Genomic DNA, 18692 nt, shown 5'->3' with positions numbered 1-18692 from the left:
ATAATAAAAAAATTTGGTTATGATTTTATTTTTTACACGATCAAAATAACATTACATTGATAAGAAGAGTGAAGCCATTTCTTACTGGCAAAAAACATAATTATATTAGGAAGGAAAGGTAGACATCCGAGAAGTCACATTCTTAAAATAACCTCAAACTTCAATGAATCGAAACTAAGATTCTAGGAGATAATGTTTTATTTTCTAGTGTCAGTCATCTGTCCAGATAAGGTACCTGAATGATTAATATTAAGATCATAGAAGATATATCTGTGGTAAATATGATGTCATTTGCGCAGCCTTGCTGATGTCATGTAGACAACAGAGAGTACTGGAGTGGTGAACAGTCCGAACTCTTAACTTTGTAGTCTGTGTGAGTAAAGCGCTATTGGAATGCCTGTGATAAACTGTCATAATCAGGGTTGTCATACTGTATCGTGTTTGTTTACATAATGATTTGATCTTATTTTCAGATTAATTTCGTGCTTTTTATATTAATTGTGAAATACCTTCCTGTAATACTTTTCAAATAATTACTTACTTACTTACTTACTCCTGAGCTTCACGGTCCTCTGAGAACCTTAGCTTCCTTCATAATAGTTGCCCATGCCTCTCTATCTTCTGCTGTTTTTCTGCATCTTTTAACCTTCATTTCCCTCAAATCGTTTTCAACAGCATCTAACCATCTTGTTCTAGGCCTGCCTCTTCTTCTTATGCCCTCAATTTTCCCATTTAGGGCCTTCTTTACCAATTTATCCTCCTTCATTCTTATAACATGCCCTATCCATTGCAGTCTTTTCTTTTGTATATCGCCAACTATATCAATATCTTTGTATAACTTTTGTAACTCATAATTTGTTCTAATTCTCCATATGTCGTTTATTTTCAGAGGTCCATAGATTTTTCTTAATTTTCCTTTCCCATGTATTTAACAGTAGCATGTCAGCTTGTGACATGGTCCATACCTCACTCCCATATGTAACTACTGGTTTAATTAATGCTTTATAAATTTTAATTTTAACCTTTTTACTTACTGCTCTTGATTTAAACACGTTCCTTAACATCTGTTTCCAGCCGCATTCCTATTTTCAATTTCTTCTCCTATTTCATTTTTAGATGTGATTAAGGTTCCAAGGTATTTAAAACTAGTTACTTCTTCGAATCTCATATTTCTAAATTTTAATGGTTCTTGTCTTGTATTTTCTATGTTCTTATTAATCCTCATGTACTTAGTTTTTGTCTCGTTTATAATCAGCCCTGCTTTCACTGCTTCCTCATTAAATTGTTCCAACACTTCTTGGATCGCTCTCACTGATTTACCTAGTATTAAAACATCATCTGCATAAGTTTTCAAATAATACTGGGTTGAAAACAGTTGTTACGAGGCGCATCCAGAAAGTAAGTTTCCCTATTTTTTTAAAAAAAAAAAAAGAACACATACTTTCAGGAAAACATTTATTGGCAAAAGGTACAGCAATGTTTCAGCTATTTTAAAACATAGCCACCATAAGAATTGAGACACTTGTCGTATCGTGGGATCAACTTTTGTATCCCTCTGTCGTAGAACTCTGCCGCCTGTGAATGGAACCAGTGTGTGACAGATGTCTTCAGCTCTTCGTCGTTCCAAAACGCTCATCGGAGGACAGCAATTTCTTGAGGTGCAAGAAAACGTGAAAATCGCTGGGAGCAAGATCAGGACTGTAGGGTGGATGATCAAACAACTCCCAGCCAAATTCCGTCAAAACAGCTGCTGTGTGCCGAGCTGTATGTGGACGAGCATTGTCATGGAGGAGCACAACACCTGCAGTAAGCATTCCACACCTCTTGTTTTGAATGGCACGTCGCAATTTTCGCAATGTTTCACAGTAATGGTCAGCGTTCACTGTTTCACCGCTTGGAAGGAAGTCAATGAGCAGAATGCCCTTCCTGTCCCAGAACACCATGCACATCACTTTCCGTACCGACAGCGTCTGTTTGAATTTCGTCCTGACTGGAGATCCACTATGCCGCAAATGTATTGACTGCTACTTGGTTTCCGGGGTGAAGTGCGAAATCCAAGTCTCATCGCCCGTGACGATCCTGTCGAGGAACTCGTCGCCATCATCATGACACCGTTGCAGAAATGTCAGTGCTGCTCCTAAACGTTGCATTTTGTGTTCGGGTGTCAGGTTTTTCGGCACCCACCTGGCACACACTTTTTTGAACAGCAGGTGCTTAGTGACAATCTCATGCAACAAGGATCGCGATATCTGCGGAAAATGGCTGCTCAGCTCCATAATCGTGAAGCGACGGTTCTCCATGATGCACTGCCGTGCCAGCTCAACACGATCATCATTGATGAGGGATGGTCGCCCACTGCGCTCTTCATCATGGACACTTTGACGACCTTCGGAAAACTGCCTACACCAGCGACGCACCATCTGCTTACTCATGATGTTCGGCCCATAGATCTGACAGAGCTGCCGATGAATTTCAATTGGCGCAATGCTTTGTGCATTAAAGAACTTTATCACCGACCGAACCTCACAGGCGGCGGGAGAAAGAATAAGAGCTTCCATTTCGGACCACTGCTTCCATGCTACTAGCACCAGGCGGGACCTGTCTGGCTGGCATATGATTGATACGTCATAGATCTGTTAAGCATGCGCAATTGACACGGCTAATTACGTTTACTTTCAAGGGGAAAAAATCGGGAAACTTACTTTCCAGATGTGCCTCGTAAATCATCATTGTGTGAATCGTGCTCTGTAAGGAGCTTCAAAAGTCGGGCAATTTTTTTTTGTTTCTGGGACTGTACTGTATGTTCAATGCAGCTGACATACACCAAATACATACACTAAGAAGTCACTAAACAGTCACTTACTATATTGGTACACTGAAAACGTAACAAGCCTAAAAATGCAGCCACTATATGGATACTTGTGTGCCAGACATCTTCAATGAGTTCCTAGAAGAGGTCTGCTGATGTTTATACAGTCTAGCCAACATGAATATTTTACATATGCTCGTCCATCAAATGCCACTCCTGGATAGGCAGTGCTGGACAGTTCACCAGCATAAGTCTATGTTACTGGTATCAGTGGCGCCAACTTATATGGGCCCGTGGGCCTGAGCCCACTCAATAATTAGTCGTATTATTATTATTTTAGTTATGAATAGGCCCATTTAGCACTATGCAAAGTACTTAGAGGCATTTCTTTGCCCATAGTTCTCTCATTCTTTGGCTGTGGACTTATTTTCTTTCTTCAGTCCAAGTTGTTCCAGTCTTTTTCGTCGGTTTTTCCTCTTTGTCAACTTGCCATTTTATAAACTTTGATTCCAAAGATCTCTCTGTTTAAGATGTCTTCTTGTGTGATTCTTGCTATTTTAAGGTATTTTTCATTTCGGCAATCCATTTTATAGTATCTGTTTGTGCTTTACTCTTATTTTCATAAAATTAAACTATTCGTTTTGTGAGTCTGTTGGGGTTCATTCTTTTGATATGTCCGTAAACTTTTAACCTTTTTTTTTCAATGTCACTTGTGTTACTTTTTCTTGTTTACTTTTCAGTCTGTGTATTGTTCACCTATGACTTTTGGGCCTAAAATTTTCCTTAAAATTTGCGTTTTTTTTTTTTTCAATGTTTTCGACATCTGCTTTTCTATTCAAAATTAACGTTTCAAGAGACATTCTAATATGTTTGGATATGCACATTTTATTTTAAATATATTCAGTGAGCCGAAATGCTGTCTCCATTTTTTTGGCATCTAATTTTGTTCACTTTTGTTTCAACTCCAATTTCTTAATCATTTCGCCGAGTTATTTACATTGTGGGACTTGTTTAATTTTACCATACAGTGAAACCTCTCCTTACGGACACCCCCAAGATACGGACAGATTTTTATGTCCCAACTGAAATAATATAGAAATAATGATAAATTTAACTCTCGTTTACGGACACTTTCAGACACGGACACAAACAGCTGTTTCACAGTCCTAAAGCTTGCTTTAGCTCTTGACTGCCGACAGAACTTGGATTTCAAGACTAATGTGTTACAAAAATGGAAAATTTAGTACAAAAATTCCGTAACATGAAAGAAGACAATAGCCCTAAGGGTCTCGTAGGTTACCACTAGCCCAGCCGGCTACCCCTTGTTAGCTGAAAACGAGTGGATAAACAAAGTCATAAAATTTAACCTGTCTGATAGGTTCAAGATTTCCGCAATCGTGAAATTGTATTTGACACATGATAGGGTTAGTAGAATTATTCTCTTCACTTCAGTCAGTTCTGTTTGGAGAGACATGGCACCTGAACGTAAAGGTTAAGTTGAAAACTGTAAATTATAGTAGTGCATAACTGTAGACCTAGAATAAAATTGCATGGCACGGTACTGTATTTTCCTTTTTCGGTCTTATCTACTGTAGTTCAAAGTTGCAAATAATTTACTGCGTACACTGTATTTAGAATTAAACTACAGTAATACATTTCATTTAAAGCGTGAAGGGATACATAATGCATATTATAAAAACTGTTAGATTGGGGAGTCTCCCTCCCAATAAAGGACACCTCCCAGATGCGGACAGATTGTTATGTTCCTTTGGTATCCACAAATGAGAGGTTTCACTGTATTTGGTTTTCATATACTTTGGTGCTTCCAGGTAACGTATTCTGTTTTTTCAAAGGATATCTGGAGACTGATTTTCTCCGCGATTTCTTTTTTGGCGTTTTTTTTTCTTTTAACAGTTCAATCTGATTTTTCAGCTGTTATGACGTCATGAGGTAAAATTGTTAAGTCATCTGCAAATGCTAGACAATCTATCTTTAATTTTCCTCTGCCTAATGTGATTGGTTGATTAATTTTGAGGACTGTTTTTTGTTTACACCACTCTTGTATTACTTTTTCAAGTATATTGTTGAAAAGTAATGGAGAGAGTCCATCTTCTTGTCTTACTCCTGTTTTTACTTCGAAAGGTTCTGAAATTTCCCCCATAAACTTAACTTTGGACTTCGTATTTGTCAGTGCCACTTTTATCTCCCTCGTGGGTAATGTTGTGGTGAGGGGGGCTTAAACTTGTTGTTTTAATTAATATTTAATATTTGAGGAGAAAAATTCGCTCTGGCGCCGGGGATCAAATCCGGGTCCTTGGTTCTACATACCAAGCGCTATGACCACTGAGCTACATCGAATTCAATCCACAGCACCAGATCGAGCCTCGTTTGGTATGTAGAACCAAGGACCCGGGTTTGATCCCTGGCGCCAGAGCGAATTTTTCTCCTCAAATATTAATTGTAAATATTACAGATATTGTTCTGTAAGGACAAATTAATAAATCTATAATATCATAGCTAGCAGTGCATATGTCTGTACAGATTACTGAGCACTTAACTGTGGATTCCCGGCCAAACAAGTCACTCAGCTGAGTGCGCTCCTAGTATAATGGCAGTTGACATCGGACATATACGTCAACATATATACCTAAACTTGGAGTCAGCCCACAAAGGGAAACATTGAAGGAAGAAGGTTCGATCCGGTGCTGTGGATTGAATTCGGCGTAGCTCAGTGGTCAGAGCTCTTGGTACGTAAAACCAAAGACCAGGGTTCGATCCCCGGCGCCGGAGCGAATTTTTATCCTCAAATATTAATTGTCAATATTATAGATATTATTCTGTAAGGACAAATTAATAAATCTATAATATTGTTGTTTTAAGCTAACAAGTAACAAAGAGGTACCCACAGAAGCTGCATTAACACCAACACAGTCTCACTATATTTTTCATTGCTTATGATACATGGAGTCCCTCAGTATTTCTTTTTTGATTGCAAGAGTTTTGCACCCTTATTAAACCATTATTATTATTATTATTATTATTATTATTATTATTATTATTATTATTATTATTATTATACTACTGGTATTCCCAAGAAACTAGTTCGATTAATTAAAATATATCTCAGTGAAACATACAGCAGAGTTCATATAGGTCAGTTTCTGTTAGATGCGTTTCCAATTCACTGTGGGCTAAAGCAAGGAGATGCACTATCACCTTTACTTTTTAACTTTGCTCTAGAGTATGCCATTAGGAAGTCCAGGATAACAGATAGGGTTTGGAATTGAACGGGTTACATCAGCTGCTTGTCTATGCGGATGACGTGAATATGTTAGGAGAAAATCCACAAACGATTAGGGAATTTTACTGGAAGCAAGTAAAGAGATAGGTTTGGAAGTAAATCCCGAAAAGACAAAGTATATGATTATGTCTCGTGACGAGAATATTGTACGAAAAGGATATATAAAAATTGGAAATTTATCTTTTGAAGAGATGGAGAAGTTCAAATATCTTGGAGCAACAGTAACAAATATAAATGATACTCGGGAGGAAATTAAACGCAGAATAAATATGGGAAATGCCTGTTATTATTCGGTTGAGAAGCTTTTCTCCAGTCTGCTGTCAAAAAATCTGAAAGTTAGAATTTATAAAACAGTTATATTACCGGTTGTTCTTTATGGTTGTGAAACTTGGACTCTCACTTTGAGAGAGGAACATAGGTTAAGGGTGTTTGAGAATAAGGTGCTCAGGAAAATATTTGGGGCTAAGACGGATGAAGTTACAGGAGAATGGAGAAAGTTATATAACGCAGAACTGCACACACTGTATTCTTCACCTGACATAATTAGGAACATTAAATCCAGACGTTTGAGATGGGCAGGGCATGTAGCACATATGGGCAAATCCAGAAATGCATATAGAGTGTTAGTTGGGAGGCCAGGAGAAAAAAAAACACCTTTAGGGAGGCCGAGACGAAGATGGAAAGATAATATTAAAATGGATTTGAGGGAGGTGGGATATGATGATAGAGACTGGATTAATCTTGCTCAAGATAGGGACCTATGGCGAGCTTATGTGAGGGCGGAAATGAACCTCCGGGTTCCTTAAAAGCCAGTAAGTATTATTATTATTATTATTATTATTATTATTATTATTATTATTATTATTATTATGTATGAGATTTATTTATTTTAACTTATAACTCGTGTTTGAGCCCACTCAATGTTTTCCAAAAGTTGGCACCACTGATTGGTATGCCATGTTGGTTACTGGAGATTGACAAAGTGGATCGATCAAATGATTCACTTCAGATGTCCTACAGAATCACCGGCTAGGAGACCACTGCAGTATACTACTGAACTGCACAATAGCAAATGGCAGCAAACTGCACAAGGATTAAATACTACTATTACTGCTACTACCACTGCCTGGCTGGCTGGCTTGCTTTACGAAGGCTGGCCCTGTCCATGAGTCTGTACGTGTAGACAAGCTTTGGCCCATTGAGTGCTTTACATATAGGATGATTGTCCAAGTCCGACAGGTAGCCCGAGTGGCAGTCATGAATTCTATGCTGACAAATGGACCATCCTGCCTCAGCTCCTGATAAAGCCAGGTCCCATTTTTCGGATGGGTAGCCTGATAAGCCCCAGGGGCACGGAGCCCCAAGCCCTTTCTGATGAGCTGAAGATGATGACAGGTGAGTCTCAGCCCCTGATAGAGCCAGGTACCGTCCACATACAAGTACCCTGATAAGCCCCAGGGGCCCAGAGCCCTATCAGCTTCAGAAGCCCGTCTATTTTTTCTATTTGCGGATGATAGATGAAATGAAGGGGAGGTGGAGAATGCTGATGGAATCATAAAGAGGGGAATGGGAGTACCCCGAGAAAAACCCTTTGCAATGTCTGCTTTGTCCAACACAAATTCCATCACTATCTAACCGAGGAACGAACTCAGGCCACCTCAATGGAAAACCAGCATGCTAACACTTGAGCCACAGATGTGGCAAACTACTGCTACCACTATTACATTCGGACTGTGTGCTAGATTGCAGGTTAAGTGAAGAAAAGTAATGAACAATGTGATACGGACAAGTGTATCCACTAAACAGATAGTCATTTGGAGGATGTCATTTCCAACAAGTAATGGTTATAAGTTTAATGTTATGTTATGTTTTATTTAACGACGCTCGCAACTGCAGAGGTTATATCAGCGTCGCCGGATGTGCTGGAATTTTGTCCCGCAGGAGTTCTTTTACATGCCAGCAAATCTACTGACATGAGCCTGTCGCATTTAAGCACACTTAAATGCCATCGAACTGGCCCGGGATCGAACCCGCAACCTTGGGCATAGAAGGCCAGCGCTATACCAACTCGCCAACCAGGTCGACGTTATAAGTTTATTTGAGAATGATAACCTAGACTTCGGTGAGAGAATTGTATCATGAAGGACATCAGAAAGCTTGGAGTTATGAACTGGTGGATGGTGGCCAAGGATAGGGACTCATGGCGAAGGATCCTGAAAGAATCCGAGGCTTGTCCTGCGCTGTAATGCTACTGACGACGATGATGAAAAAACTAAGTTTTCATTTCAGATTGCATTTGACCCATAAATTTCCCATAACGAAGCACAGAAGGAATAGAGGGAAACAATTGACTAGCGCCATGGAAACTATAAATTCATTATCAAAATAAACGAAAATATTATAAGCCTCTCAACAAGGAAGTTTAACTAAATATGATCCAAGAAATGAGAAATTCAGAGGAAGAAGCTCGAGGAAGTCAAGACTGCTTATTTTGGGCTACAGTGCAGTGGCGGTGGCAGTGGCAGTAGCCAGTGGCAGTGGCAGTGATGGTGATGGATGAGGAAACTGATGATAAGATCTATGGCCATGTGCACCATTCTTGATCATCTAGCCTGTTTATCAGCAATCACGGAAACATGGTTAATTCTTGACAATGATCAAGTTACAGATGCGGTGCACCGACATTTTCCCTCAATCAACTCAGTACCATCAGCTGACGGTACGCTCGCTTGAGAAGAATCATCTGAGCACTAGGTTACCGCGTATAAAACAGCGAACGAACGCACTCTGTCAATTATCGCTTCGTTTTTGTTTGTCGGACTGTCCATGCAGTTTTCAAATAACAAGTTTCAATAATCATGGAAGAAAAAAAGAAAAGAGCACCGAACTTCTCACAGTTCGAAGTGGGAATTCTTTTAGAACTCGTCAGCAATTCTGCATCCATATTAAAGAATAAAAGTACTGACGGAAGTTCTCTAAGAGAAAAGCAGGCTACTTGGTTGTATTTAACCTCACAATTCAACATGAGTTATACGTGTTTACATAATTCCACATAATTTGTAACGTAATTTATACAGTAGTTATTTCATATTATTGATAATAATTGGGAAAATTTCAGTATACGGATACCTCACTGACAATTATCTTGAAATAGGCTACTACAAAGAGCAGATTTGTATGTGTCGAAAGCTCATCATTTTGCTTACAAAAAGACACATTTCAGTGCCAATAATTTATTTGGGAAAATTTCAGTATACGGATACCTCGCTAACAATTATTTAAAAAAAAAAAAAAAAAAAGCAATTCGTCTGTGTATGTCGAATACGCATCATCATACATAAGAAAAGGAAGTTTTTAGTGCCAATTTATTTTGTGTGCACAAGGTTGGAATTCTGGAGTAAGAGGGAAAGGAAAGTATCCTTGTTCTGAAATTTATCCATTTATTTTGTGTTCACAAGGTTGGAATTTTGGAGTAAGAGGGAAAGGAAGGTATCCGTGTAATTTCTCTTAATTCAAGCATAAATAGCCTAATGGTCCAAAACGTCATGTAGGTTCTAATAGTTTCAAATGGGAAATCTATAGCTAATAAGTGATAATCTCGCATTCTACAAAATGGTCATTTAGTTTTACTATATTACTACCGGCATAGACTAACTACTTTATTATTATGTTAACAAAATTGGACAATTAGGAATAAATAATATTTTGTCCTCAAGTAACATATATAAAACATTAGTCTATTTTAAGAAAAAAAAAACATTTTTATTATTCATCTACAAACTTACTCTTTCTACAATAACACCAATTCTGTTATTTCTGCAGTGATTTGCATGTTCAAGATACATCATTTCATCTTCAATTCCATCAAGTACGTCAAATCATGTCGCCATTTTGGTTTCTCGACTTGACCATGTTCAATTCAAGATAATCGGTCCCACACCCATGATCAAATTTGATCATCATCAACTCACTTGTTTCACTTTGATCGAGATTGATACTCCGCAAATTGGCATTGAAGATGGTCAAGTGCCGACTTAACCATGGTTAAATTTTAATCGAGAATGGTGCACACGGGCACTAGTAATATACAATACCTCAACAAGATGATCAATATTGCTAAACTCATTCTTCATAAAAGAAAATCACAGAATGTATTGTAATAAAATATTTACCGGCTGTTGACTGGTGCTAAACTTGTGTCCATGTGGTCCAAGCATAATTATAGGTGATGCTAAAGCTCTCTGTCTACGAAACAGCCCTTCTTCGTCAAATACAGGAGGGTCTGCATCATACAGGACACGAATATAAGCATCCAGATCTTGATCTAGACAGCCACGTGGGAACTGCACTTCCACACCTGGAATCTCAGGCAATATCAGCCGTCCACCAGTGCGACACCTAATTCGTTTCATCACTTCAGGATATGGTTCTTCCAGAATGACAGTGAACAGACTAAAATGGCCTGCAGTAATCACAAGACAGCCATTTCTGTAAAAAAAATTGCACAAATATTTCAATTCTTACAGCAAAGACGTGTAAACTGCAGATATGATTTTCAGGTTTCATTCATTTACATATCTTTTCTAAAAAGCATATCTATTCAGCTGTAGGACCCCCCTCCCCTTATACCTGTAAGGCCCCCACCTTCTATAGTTTCCCCTCCCTTTAGTTTTGAACGTCAAAATATAACATTTTAAAAAATTCTTGGAAATTGACTAATTCCTTCCTACAGCTATGCTAAATCTGGCAATGTTACCTGCCCTTAACTTCTGCGAAAAAATTCTTACAAGATAATCTGACAGCAGCAGCAGAAGGGATAATAGTAGGTATTTTATCTGATGATACACACAAACCATTACTAGCCAATATTATGGATTTATTAAATTGTCCTACAGAATAATATCTGTAATATTGACAATTAATATTTGAGAAGAAAAATTCGCTCCAGCGCCAGGGATCGAACCCGGGTCCTTGGTTCTATGAACCAAGTACTCTGACCACTGAGCTACACCGAATTCAATCCACAGTACTGGATCGAACCTTCCTTCTTCAATGTTACCCTTTGTGGCCTGACTCCAAGTTAGGCATATATTTTGACGTATATGTCTAGTGTCAACTGTCATTATACTAGGAGTGCACTCAGTTGAGTGACTTATTTGGCCGGGATTCCACGGTTATGATGCACTGCTGGCTATGAGAAACACTGAAGGAGGAAGGTTCGATCCGGTGTTGTGGATTGAATTCGGCGTAGCTCAGTGGTCAGAGCGCTTGGTACGTAGAACCAAGGACCTGGGTTCAATCCCCGGCGCCGGAGCGAATTTTTCTCCTCAAATATTGTCAACATTACAGAGATTATTCTTTAGGACAAATTCATAAATCCATAATATTCTCATAGCTACCAGTGCATCATAACTGCGGAATCTCGGCCAAATAAGTCACTCAACTGAGTGCACTCCTAGTATAATGGCAGTTGACACTAGACATATATGTCAACATATATGCCTAACTTTGAGTCAGGCCACAAAGGGAAACATTGAAGGAGGAAGGTTCTATCCGGTGCTGTGGATTGAATTCGGCATAGCTCAGTGGTCAGAGTGCTTGGTACGTAGAACCAAGGATCCGGGTTCGATTCCCGACGCCGGAGCGAATTTTTCTCCTCAAATATTAATTGTAAATATTAATTACTAGCCAAATTATTAATTTTTAGTACTTTCAAAAAATTATTTTATTACCACTGCAAAAAACTGACGAGATATTTGCTGCATAGGCCTAAACAGAAATAAAAGACAGGACTAGTATGAAAACTGAAGTTCTGCTGCACATATACATTCCAATTAAGGGAAATAAAACTGATTCCATATACACTGACAAGAAAAAAGGCTTAAATTAATTAATCAAAAAACGCAACACTTGCAGAAATTTGAAAATTCAAATTATGTCAATTTTAACTGTTTTATTAAAATCATCTGTAGCTGCATTTAGATTGGCAACAGGCCATGACTGTTTGGCCAAACACCTGCATAGAATTGGAATATATCAGTCCCCTAACTACCCATTGTGCAACTCAAACCAAGAAATGGATTCGGAACACCTCAAAATCTGTGCTTCAGTGGCTGACCATGATAATATCTTTGAAAAATATTGGAGCACAAGAGGTAAATGACTTTATTGTCAAACGCCTGGCATTAGAAAACAATAACTGTTATTATGTTCTTATATGGCCATGCTTGTGATAAACAAGTGTTAATTCATGTCCTAGGAGGAAAAAATTGCGTACTGGAATGTTCGTGACACCTTCTCTGTTACTTCATCTATTTATTGGTAAACAATTTAAAGTTTATGGCCCTGACAGAAAGAACCAAAAAAATGTTCTAAAACTATAATTTCGTTTCTGTCTATGCTGCAATTCTGTGATATTCTACTCAGTTGTAAACAACATTTAAGAGCTCTGAGATGTCAGGCTTGCATTCATTTTGCTGGAATAGACAAATGGGGAAGAGTTTTATTCTAAATGAGTCCTGATTCAGCTTCAGATTCCCAGATGAACGACAAAAGACATGAAAGAGGATGTGAGGAAGGTATTTTCCATGCACTTTTCATCAAGGATAGCATTTTGTGGCACTTCAGTGAATATGTGGACAGGCATCAGCTTGGCTGCCCAAACAGACCACGTCTTTGTGGAGGAAGGTTCTCTTATGGCACATGGCTACATTGAAGAAATCCTTGGAGAACACATTCTTTCTTTCTATCTATATATTGATGATGATTCCTTGCTCATGTTAGGACAGCCTCATGTGGTATGATGTGTTGTCTAGTAGTCAATGAGGTAGTGATCCAATTCATGCAATGGCCAGCACAGAGTCCGGATCTCAATCAAATTGGGTATATGTGAGATAGTTTAGGAAGAAATGTTCATCATCACGCTACAGAGAATCAAGAAGAGCTACAGGAATTTCTCAAAGTAGAATGGGCGCACATCCTCCAAGTGGAAAATATAGCACTCAACAGAAGGATGCCCCAGAGGCCACATGCTGTCACTGAAGCCAAGTTGGGAACATGCAGTTTTAAAAGTGGCTGAAAGTGTGATGGTAAACAAACGCCAGAAAAATCGCGAGAATACGGCTGTCTTGTGCGAAAAATGTTCTTCATGAACATTAAATTTCATGGGGAGGGCGAGAGGGAAGATAAATGATGGCGTCCACACCTGTGGAGTAATGGTCAGCGCGTCTGGCCGCAAAATCAGGTGGGCCGGGTTCGAATCCCGGTCGGGGCAAGTTGTCTGGTTAAGGTTTTTTCCGGGGTTTTCCCTCAACCCAATACGAGCAAATGCTGGGTAACTTTCGGTGCTGGACCCCGGACTCATTTCACCAGCATTATCACCTTCATTTAATTCAGACGCTAAATAACCTGAGATGTTGCTACAGCGTCATAAAATAACCCAATAAAATATAAAAAAATAAATGATGGCCTACCAATATCTTATCAGCTATCACTATGAATAATTTGTTAAAATTATTTTTTTCAGTGAAAATTAAATTGAATACTTCAGAACAGCGAAATGAACAAAAATAAAAGCATGCTAATTCTGAAGTTCAGTGCAAAAATCCTGTATCCTCAAACACTTAGATAATGTTTTTATAGGAATCTAAACTATTTACTTAGGCCTATCTTTCCTCTTATTGTGACTGTTGTGTAGGTCTAAGTATCCACATCAGAGATAGAAGAGAGATGACAACATACTGCATTACTATTACATACAATGGTTACAATTTTCTTTAACTTTGATTTTCTCAGAACATAAAAAATAGCTGCTCCAGAGTTTTCACCATCTGCACTGGGAAAGGCATTCAAGAAAGTTGATAGAAATATGCCTCGGTCTCCAAGGAAGCAGAGGGCTACGGTTGTAAAATTAGCCACAAAATACGGTGTTCCATTAGAAAATAAAGTATTACCTATTAAGAGGGAGAGAATTTCTGATGATGTAACTAATCTCATTACAGAATTTTATGTAAATGATGAAATCAGTCGTGTTGATCCAAGTCTGAAGGGTGTCTCATCACAAAGATTCATCACAACAGCATGACGACATCTTCTCTATCCAATTAGGGAAGTCCATAGTCTTTTCACAGAGAAATATCCAAACAAGAAAGTTGGTCGAAGCAAGTTTGCCTCTTTGCGCCCTCCATATGTGAAACCATATAGGGATATGCCACATAATGTGTGTGTGTATGCCACATCCATGAGAATTTCTCTAACCTTCATGAGAAGATTTCAGGTGTCCTGCCAGGATTTGGAGCATCCATTAAAGACTTCATACAAATACATGTCTGTGACCAGTCCAAGTATAGATGCATGAACTCAGTGTGTGAGTGTTCTAATAAACTTTCAACATTTTTGGATAAAGAAATTAGAGATGATCCAACTATTGAATTTCGACAGTGGATGGTGAGTGACAATCGTTATGAAAACTGTATAATTAAGGAAAACCTGACTGAAGCCTTAGCCAGGCTAAAAATTATGATTCCGAAATTCCTCCTTCACGTTTTTCTGCAAAAGCAAACACAGATGGCATTCAGTGAAGCTCATCAGAATGCAAGTGCTAAATCTGTAGTACTGCAGGTGGACTTTGCCGAGAATTACATCTGTCAGTACCAGGATGAAATACAGTCGGCACACTGGAATAATCCACAAGTAGCAGTATTCACTGCAGTATTGTGATTGCAGGAGTGAAAGCTATGCCATTGTGTCTGACAATACATCGCATGACCGATACACTGTTGCTCAGTTTTTACGTGTAATAATTTCTGACCATCGAAAGAAAAATGAAGAGGTGAAGAATATTCATATATTTTCTGATGGGTGTGCTGGACAATTCAAGTGGAAATATAACTTTTCAAACATTACTCTTCTCAAAGAACAGTTCAATCTGTCCAATCTGACTTGGACATTCTTTGCCACTTCACATAGCAAAGGTGCCGTTGATGGTATTGGTGCTGTAGTGAAACGAAATGTTTGGAACTTGGTTAGAGCCAGAAAGGTAACCGTGCGAGATGCTGAAACATTTTCTCGAGCCTGTAGCACATTCAAAGTAAATGTGCTTCTTGTTAAGAGTGTGGAAATAAATTTGTGAGGCAGGAACTGGATAAAGCTTGGGAAAATGTTCTACCTGTTCTGGGCACACAAAAAATTCATCATGTGATTGCTGTGTCAGCCTATAAGATCAAATATAAATATTTTCCGCAGGACTCCAGTGAACTGAAAGAATATCTTCGCCCTGAAGTCCGTAAGAGGCAGAGAAAGCGTTCATCACAAGTTGTTCATCACAAGTAAAGAAGAGTGTGTTCCTAGTTGTAAGAACACTTGTCTTGCACATCAAATAGAAAATGCAATTGGAAGTCACACTACTGACGCACATTATATTCTGAAATATATTTTTTTTTATTAAAATAGTTGTAGTTAATTAAACAAAACATTATGCAAGATACATTGAAAGACCCATATTTGTGTATTCAATCACTGTAATTAGTCCAACATTTTCAATTTTGCAGTAACATATCAAATTCTTTTCTACTACTTCACATCAATCTAAAAATTGTCACACTACTGATGTGTAAAAAAATAAAGGTAGGATTAATTATGTTTGATTGTTGTTAACAAAATTCTGTACATGACTTTGCAAGTTCTCAAAGAGTAAGCTTATATACATACATTTGGTAAATGAGATTAATAAGAAATAACTTGCTAAATTTCATACAATAACAAAAAATGTGTCACACTACTGACGGTGGACGTTCCTGCCATCTGCCCTGGTACAAGGTTTTTGCAGTGCACTACAGAATTTATTTCAATCAAATAAATAGTGTTTTGTTTTTAAAATCTCAAGTGTTGTGTGTATTTTTTTTTTTTATTCACCAATGTATATTGAAGACACAGACGGATTCCTCAGAATCATTTACAGATTGGAAATTTGGTAAGTAATTAACCTGTAATACCTTACCTGTAAGTGTAATCCTTCCTAGGCAGGCGTTCCCAAAGAGGTGGCTGTCCTTCTGATGTGTTGCTGCACAAGCAAGCAAGCCATGTGTCATCTTGTGGTTCCAATGCCAAAGGGATCACCAGTAATGCAGGAAAAGACTCATAGAACTGAATGCCATGCGGTTCTATTGAGACTACTGGACTGACATGGTGCACTCTCATACCACAGCGCAGGCCCTGCCTAAAATGTTTCAAGTGCAATAGTTTTAATTTTATTTAATGTTTCTTCATCAGTATACATCGAAGTGTATGATGACAAGAGGATATTTCATGGTTTGTGGCATAGCTCCCTCTCACTAGACCCTCAATTTATTACAAGAATATATTACCAAGCGAAAGTTGTAATGTTCAACAAATAGCACTATTATTATTGTTGGGGCCCTAAGCAGCTGCTAGTTTGCTGAGGCAGAAGTTCTAGGGCCAGGAAGTTCATGCATTTGTAGGCCTATATATTTTTCCATTGGCTGTAATTAATTGCTGATTAATTATCTTCACTAATGCTCAACATTTAAGCTTATCAAATCAAATTTTATGTTGCATATATTTGAATATCTTGGCTTTTTTTTATATAAATGCATAACATTTCTTGATATTTATATTATTGTGGCATATTTTCGCGTTTAACTCCTTACAGAGATATTTACTTACTTACTTACAAATGGCTTTTAAGGAACCCGAAGGTTCATTGCCGTCCTCACATACGGCCGCCATTGGTACCTATCCTGTGCAAGACCAATCCAGTCTCCATCATCATATCCCATCTCCCTCAAATCCATTTTAATATTATCCTCCCATCTACGTCTCGGCCCCCCCCAAAGGTCTTTTTCCCTCCGGCCTCCCAACTAACACACTATATCATTTCTGGATTCGCCTATACATGCTACATGCCCTGCCCATCTCAAATGTCTTATAGGCCTATATCCGAGGCTTATTGTAGGGATTCGTAACAAGCCATTTTTTACGGTGATGGGTTGTTAGCCCTTCGCCCAACCCCCAGGCTGGAGGACCACCCCTTATCGACTGTCCACGATTGCTTATTCAATATATTTGCAGCTACCCACCATATCTGGAAGCCGTCTCCTCTATCCGCAACCTGAGGATGTGCCATGCCGTGGTGATAGGGACCCACAATATTACATAGCTGATATTACGTTGCATAAAAATGCATAGTTTGGATTTTTAAAATGAAAGTATCATATTCTGAATATTTAGTTATTTAGATCTTCACCACCTGATATTCTACTTCCCTCCAATCAGTGTTAACACGACAGGGAACATGGCTTCAATCGGTTCTTTACCATGTAGGCCTATAATATCTACAGTCAATTACAGGTACCGTAATTAACTCCTTGGATCCCAGTCATCCTGTCTCTATTGAGATTCCTCACAATGGATTGCAAGCTAATCTTGCTTTTATGTCAGCTCATTTTTGCGAGTTATCTAAAGCAATAACGTCCTTGTAAACAGTAGGCATATCTTTAAATGAGGCATTGCAAGTGTTTGAAAAAAACAATATCCAGCCTAAATTTAGTCCCTGGTAGTGTAGTGAAAAAGCTTAAGGATAAAATAAGTTAGGCCTACATGGTATCAAAACATCCTGGATACGAACAAATGTGCAAAATTAGAGACATTTTAAACAGAAAATCCTCCATTAACCCAAGTGAATTATATATTTCTGTGGAACAGTTAGAAGCATTTAAGTATGTCCCAGTAACATCTTGTGACGCTGAGAGAATCTTTTCAAGATACAAATCCATCTTCAGAGACAACAGACACTCTATCCCTATCGAAAACCTATGCCTTATCATGAACTGCAACCCATCACTTCTTTTGGACAGCGATTCATATGCTTCAACTTCTCAACAATAGGCTAAATGTGGTACCGTAAGTTTAATCTCATTTAGCTTGACCTATAAAGTTTTTACATTTATTGCTTATTATTATTATTATTATTATTATTATTATTATTATTATTATTTATTGGTGATATATCAATAAATATACAATTTTATTAGTGCATATTTATTGCCATTATTTAAGGTTTTTAAAGACATATTTGGATGCATAGGCCTATTTAGATTTTTTAGGGCATGAACTTCCTGGCCCTTGTTATTACAATGAAGTGCAGGCCTACACTGTTAGATAATTTATAAAAAAAATCCTCAGCATTTACTGTATACCTATCTTATTAAATGATACACAACAATGTCTCACATAAAGTGAAAATGTACATAAAATTTGTCAAAATAACCGAGATACGACGATTTTCCCACTTAAATATTTCAAAGCATGTTTACCTTTATAAAAGTTATAACCAAATTAATAATACGTTTGCATATACAAAAACACTCCCAAAAATAATATAGGTTACTTACGAAAAAAAAAAAATATTTGATTAACAATATTTTCACCGTTACAATTAAACATTTACATAGAGATAATAAATTTTACAGGAGAAAAAGTTCGTCCAAAGGGCTGGACTCAGGAAGAGTACCCAAAACACTCATTACATTTCCGCGTTGAATAGCAATACTTAAGCGTTGACGC

The 18692-nt window shown here is 38.0% G+C and overlaps 1 protein-coding gene across 1 annotated transcript in view; it reads right to left on the bottom strand.

Annotated features, from left to right (window-relative positions):
• LOC138710446 (uncharacterized) overlaps positions 1-18692 on the bottom strand; it is a 49175-nt gene that overhangs the window by 28503 nt on the left and 1980 nt on the right. The window contains exons 2-3 of the mRNA XM_069841344.1: positions 16108-16326; positions 10283-10598 (exon numbers count right to left, since the gene is read on the bottom strand). Coding sequence (XP_069697445.1) covers positions 10283-10598; positions 16108-16326 — 535 coding nt within the window. The remainder of the gene's footprint in view (positions 1-10282; positions 10599-16107; positions 16327-18692) is intronic.

This window comes from Periplaneta americana, chromosome 12 (assembly GCF_040183065.1).
Source record: "Periplaneta americana isolate PAMFEO1 chromosome 12, P.americana_PAMFEO1_priV1, whole genome shotgun sequence".
In the NCBI taxonomy this organism is placed as follows: Eukaryota; Metazoa; Arthropoda; class Insecta; order Blattodea; family Blattidae; genus Periplaneta; species Periplaneta americana.
The sequence above is the reverse complement of the archived record's forward strand: the minus strand, read 5'-3'. Positions and strand labels throughout refer to the sequence as shown.